Genomic DNA, 5,000 nt, shown 5'->3' on the forward strand with positions numbered 1-5,000 from the left:
CAGTTATGATGTCACAGGTCAACTATGATGTCACAGGTCAGCTATGATGTCAGAGATTAAAATCTGTGAAAACGTAGTTGTAATGAGTGACCTCCACCACTTGGTGGCGGTCTGTGACTGTCTCACAGGGACAGTGTCCTGAACGTCTCACAATGTCTTCACGTGTCTCTTTAACTCTCCCAGCATGCATTGCTACGTTTTCGTCTCCACATGAATGTCACAAAGCTACAGTTTGATGTTGCTATGCTAACGATTGCCCCCTGCTAACAGTGAGTCAATGCTAAGCTAACAGCGTTGTCTCTTTCTAGTGGACACAGAGAAGGACACGCAGTTCCTTCGGTGACCACCTGGCTGAGTAAATAACGGGACAAACAGTGTGTGGTCAGAGGTCAGAGGTCAGCGGTGGAGCAGGGGTGTACCTGGTTGTTAAGGAAGGCCTCGACCTGCTTGGTGTCTCTCAGGAACAGCTGGTAGCTGTGAGACTGGGACAGAAGGTTCTGCCGGTTCTCCCACATCTTGTGCAACTCGTTCCAGCCGACGTCGAGCGCCTGCAGCCTCTGTCTGAGGAACATGTACTGAGCGTCCGTCTGTCCCTGCGTCACCATCTCACCCATGTCCCTCATCTTCTGGTAGTCCTCCTCGTAGTTCTGGATCTCGTTCTTGATGCCCTCGTGCTGAGTCAGCAGCTTCTCGGCCTCGGTCAGCGTGTTGGCCACGTCCTCTGAGGCGATGGCCGTCTGAGTGCGGGACAACCACGACTGGAAGTCGTCCAGCTCGCGCAGGAACTGCTGCAGCTTACTGGCCTCGCCCAGAGACTCCTCACGCTTCTTCATCGTGTCCTGTGAAGACAAACCAAACTTTAGATCTGATTAGACAGAGTCAGGTCCTGGTCCTGGACCTGGTCCTGGTCCTGGTCCAGGACCAGACATTAAGAGGTTAGAGAAGGACACAGATTGTCTCACGTTCATCTCGTCCCAGACTCCTCTGATTTCGGACAGACGTCCCGTGATGGCGTCCGACTGCTCGGTGTGTTCTGAGGACAAACGCTCCGCCTCCTTTCCCAGATCTCCCAGCTTGTCCTCGATGGCGGTCAGGTCTCGCTCCATCCCCGTCAGCTTCCTCTGCAGAGCCATGACGCCGGCCAGGTCGTTCCCCAGATCCTGCGTGGACTCGATGACCTGCAGGACGAGGACAGACGTTCAGATCAGAGTGTGAGACGCAGAGGACACAGCTTTAACTCCAGGGGAACAGATTGTGGACCTTTGTCTTCTCTTTGATCCAGGACTTTGTCTCGTTACACTCCAGGTGGTAGTTCTGGACTTCAAGAGCTGAAGTCAAGCTGTCCTTCTTCTGGTCCACCAGGTCTCTGAACTGACTCCACCTGGACATGGACACATGGACACATGGACACATGGACACATGGACACATGGACAGACAGACGCCATAAGCAAAAACATCAGCTGATGGTGATAATCCCACTTTAATCCCAGTTGACTGACCTGGTGTTGAGTTTGTCCTGCTGGGCTTTGATCTCCTTCTCGCTGGGATGTCCACTGTGGATCAGTTGCCGAGCAACCTGGTTCACCACGGCAACGCGAGACGCCTGACTGTTCATCTCTGGCTCCAAACTCTCAAACCTGGGCAGATGAAGAGAGATTTTCTTGAATCTGGTCGAGATGTTCTTACCCTGACGTGGAGGTCCAGTTCCTCACCGGTGCTGCACCACCTCCAGGTCCTCCAGTTTGTCAGGGATGTCCATGCTGTTGAGCCACTGCTCCTTGTCATCGATCCACACCTCACAGGCGTTGGCTTCACTCAGCATTTTGAAAAGTGCTAGCGCGTCCTGTAGCGCCTGCTTCCTGAGCCGCGTTAGCTCCACCACCTCCTTGTAGCGCTCCTCGATGCCGGCCAGACGGTTCTGGACCTGAAGGTTCAGCACAGACAACAAGCATCAGCCACAGCGTGAGAAGAAGTCGTGGACGTTGAGGAGCGTGAGCTTCACCTCCTCAGAGTCGACCTTCTCAGGCGACAGAGTGCGAGACTGTTCGTGCAGAGCGTCCACGACCGGGCGATAACTGACGATCTCCTCGTTCACGTCCTTGTGTTTCTTCACCAGAGCTTGAGCCGAGAACTCGTCGTGGCCGACGTCCGCGCTGGACACGATCCGCAGAACGTCCAACATCCACGCGTCCATGTCATCGGCGTCAGCCTGCAGGACAAAAACACCAGGGAGGAGTTCTTCAGATCAAGTTAAGAAGAAGAAGAAGAAGAAGAAGAAGAAGAAGAAGAAGAAGAAGAAGAAGACGAAGAAGACGAAGAAGAAGAAGAAGAAAGTCTGAGCAGAGTTTGTGTTTGACCTGGAACTGATGTTGGTTACAAGCTTCCTGGAGACGAGTTTTCCGGACGGACGACAGACGCTCCAGAGACGCCCACTGCTCCTGCACAAACAGAGGTTAGACATGTCCTCTGCAGCGCCCCCTAACCCTCACAGACCGACACTGCGGTACCTGAATGTCGTGAATTCGCTCTTTGATCTTCTCGGCTCCAAAGTGGTTGTCAGAGACCAGGTCCTGACCCTGTCTGATGGTCTGCTGCAGATGATTAGCTCTGCCGCTCATCTCGTCCTCAAAGGCCTTGTGATGACTCAACAGTCTCAGAGCTCCCGTCAGATCCTTCCCATAATCCTCAGAGGACAGAATCTGCTCCTTCTCCCTGATCCATCCTTCCTGTGAAGCACAGACACCATCGTCATGACGACAGTGATGATGATGATGATGATGATGATGAGACAGTGAGACGTTCAAACCTCTTCGGCCATTTCCCAGAAGAACTTCCAGAGACGCCTCGACTCTTCAAGACGAGCGCGACGTTCTGTCGACAACTGACTGAGTTCTTGATAACAGAACTCTATATGAGACATTCTGTCTCTGATGATCTGAGGATCACAAGGTTTATAACCTGAGGAAGAAGAGGAGACGTCAGTGTGTCTGTGTCTGTCTCTCTGTCTCTCTGTCCTCTGTCTCTCTGTCCTCTGTCTCTCTGTCCGTCTGTCTCTCTGTCCTCTGTCTCTCTGTCTCTCTGTCCCTCTGTCTCTCTGTCCTCTGTCCCTCTGTCCCTCTGTCTCTCTGTCCTCTGTCTCTCTGTCTCTCTGTCCTCTGTCCCTCTGTCTCTCTGTCTCTCTGTCCCTCTGTCTCTCTGTCTCTCTGTCCTCTGTCCCTCTGTCCCTCTGTCTCTCTGTCTCTCTGTCTCTCTGTCTCTCTGTCCTCTGTCCCTCTGTCCCTCTGTCTCTCTGTCCCTCTGTCCTCTGTCTCTCTGTCTCTCTGTCCTCTGTCCCTCTGTCCCTCTGTCCCTCTGTCTCTCTGTCCTCTGTCTCTCTGTCCGTCTGTCCTCTGTCTCTCTGTCTCTCTGTCCTCTGTCCCTCTGTCCCTCTGTCCCTCTGTCTCTCTGTCTCTCTGTCCTCTGTCCCTCTGTCCCTCTGTCTCTCTGTCCTCTGTCTCTCTGTCTCTCTGTCTCTCTGTCTCTCTGTCCCTCTGTCTCTCTGTCCTCTGTCCGTCTGTCTCTCTGTCCTCTGTCTCTCTGTCCCTCTGTCCTCTGTCCCTCTGTCCCTCTGTCCTCTGTCTCTCTGTCCCTCTGTCCTCTGTCCCTCTGTCCCTCTGTCCCTCTGTCCCTCTGTCTCTCTGTCCTCTGTCTCTCTGTCCCTCTGTCCTCTGTCTCTCTGTCCTCTGTCTCTCTGTCTCTCTGTCTCTCTGTCCCTCTGTCTCTCTGTCCTCTGTCTCTCTGTCTCTCTGTCCTCTGTCCCTCTGTCCCTCTGTCTCTCTGTCCTCTGTCTCTCTGTCTCTCTGTCTCTCTGTCCCTCTGTCCCTCTGTCCCTCTGTCCTCTGTCCGTCTGTCTCACCCTCTGTGTCGTTGGCAAACTTCTGAGCGTTGTTGTTGACGTTGTTGACGCGATGGACCTGGATGGTGATGTGAGCCTCGACCAGAGCGTGTTTCTGCAGCAGATCCTCGACACCGAGCAGATGTTTACCGTAATCCTGAGAGAGGAGGAGCATCTGCAGGAGCCAGAGGTCAGAGGTCAAAACGGAGTCAGACTGCGAGGACGATCTGAAGGCGATGTCCGTACCTTCATCTCGTCCATCCAGTCCATGATGTAGAGCATCTCCTGAAAGACCCTCTGCAGACCCAGGTTCTGCTCCAGACGGTGTCTTCGGGCCTTCAGCAGCTCCAGCAGATATTCCCACAGACGCAGGACGTTGTCCTTTCTCGCCGTCACGCGCTTGATGTCCTGGTAATTCTCCGCCTCCAGCTCCTTCGCCACAGAAAGCACCGCCTTCATCCGTGAGAACGAGAGGAGTCGTTAGCTGTTGTTTGTTTGTTTGTTTGTTTGTTTGTTTGTTTGTTGTTCTGACCTGAACGCGCTCTTCATACGCTGAGATGTCCGTCTCTATGGCCTCGTGTTTCTTTGTAGCAGCTTCAACCGCCTGAAGGTCAAATCCAAAGTTATCCTGCAGGGGGCAGAGGAGAGGAGATGACGTGTGTGTGTGTGTGTGTGTGTGTGTGTGTGTGTGTGTGTGTGTGTGTGTGTGTGTGTGTGTGTGCGTGCGTGCGTGCGTGCGTGCGTGCGTGCGTGCGTGTGTGTGTGCGTGCGTGTGAGCGAGTGTGTGTGTGTGTGTGTGTGTGTGCGTGTGCGTGTTACCTGTGAAACCAGCCTCTGGTTCTCACTCAGCCAAGTTTCTCTCATCGCAGCTTTTCGATCAAATCGTCGAGCGAGTTGCTCCAGTTTCTCCTGACGAATCAGCTCAGTCCTCAGAGCGAGTTCACGCTCATGCTCCGCCTTCTCCAGACGCTCCCACGCCTACAACAGACACACAACAGACACGCAACAGACACACAACAGACACAATAGACACGCAACAGACACACAACAGACACAATAGACACGCAACAGACACACAACAGACACGCAACAGACACACAACACATATAAACAAGATGGATTTTA

At 53.4% G+C, this 5,000-nt stretch overlaps 1 protein-coding gene across 2 annotated transcripts in view; it reads right to left on the minus strand.

The window, feature by feature from the left end:
* Nucleotides 1-5,000, minus strand: part of LOC310933971 (spectrin beta chain, non-erythrocytic 1-like) — a 42,444-nt gene that overhangs the window by 20,662 nt on the left and 16,782 nt on the right. For both annotated transcript variants that reach the window (XM_083897557.1, XM_083897556.1), the window contains exons 10-22: nucleotides 4,695-4,853; nucleotides 4,408-4,503; nucleotides 4,122-4,328; nucleotides 3,897-4,050; nucleotides 2,808-2,959; nucleotides 2,509-2,727; nucleotides 2,359-2,439; nucleotides 2,004-2,210; nucleotides 1,714-1,925; nucleotides 1,501-1,638; nucleotides 1,261-1,381; nucleotides 963-1,178; nucleotides 420-839 (exon numbers count right to left, since the gene is read on the minus strand). In XM_083897557.1, the coding sequence (XP_083753683.1) occupies nucleotides 420-839; nucleotides 963-1,178; nucleotides 1,261-1,381; nucleotides 1,501-1,638; nucleotides 1,714-1,925; nucleotides 2,004-2,210; nucleotides 2,359-2,439; nucleotides 2,509-2,727; nucleotides 2,808-2,959; nucleotides 3,897-4,050; nucleotides 4,122-4,328; nucleotides 4,408-4,503; nucleotides 4,695-4,853 (2,382 nt within the window). The remainder of the gene's footprint in view (nucleotides 1-419; nucleotides 840-962; nucleotides 1,179-1,260; nucleotides 1,382-1,500; nucleotides 1,639-1,713; nucleotides 1,926-2,003; nucleotides 2,211-2,358; nucleotides 2,440-2,508; nucleotides 2,728-2,807; nucleotides 2,960-3,896; nucleotides 4,051-4,121; nucleotides 4,329-4,407; nucleotides 4,504-4,694; nucleotides 4,854-5,000) is intronic.

This window comes from Microchirus variegatus (genome assembly GCF_963457635.1).
Source record: "Microchirus variegatus genome assembly, chromosome: 11".
NCBI classification, from domain to species: domain Eukaryota; kingdom Metazoa; phylum Chordata; class Actinopteri; order Pleuronectiformes; family Soleidae; genus Microchirus; species Microchirus variegatus.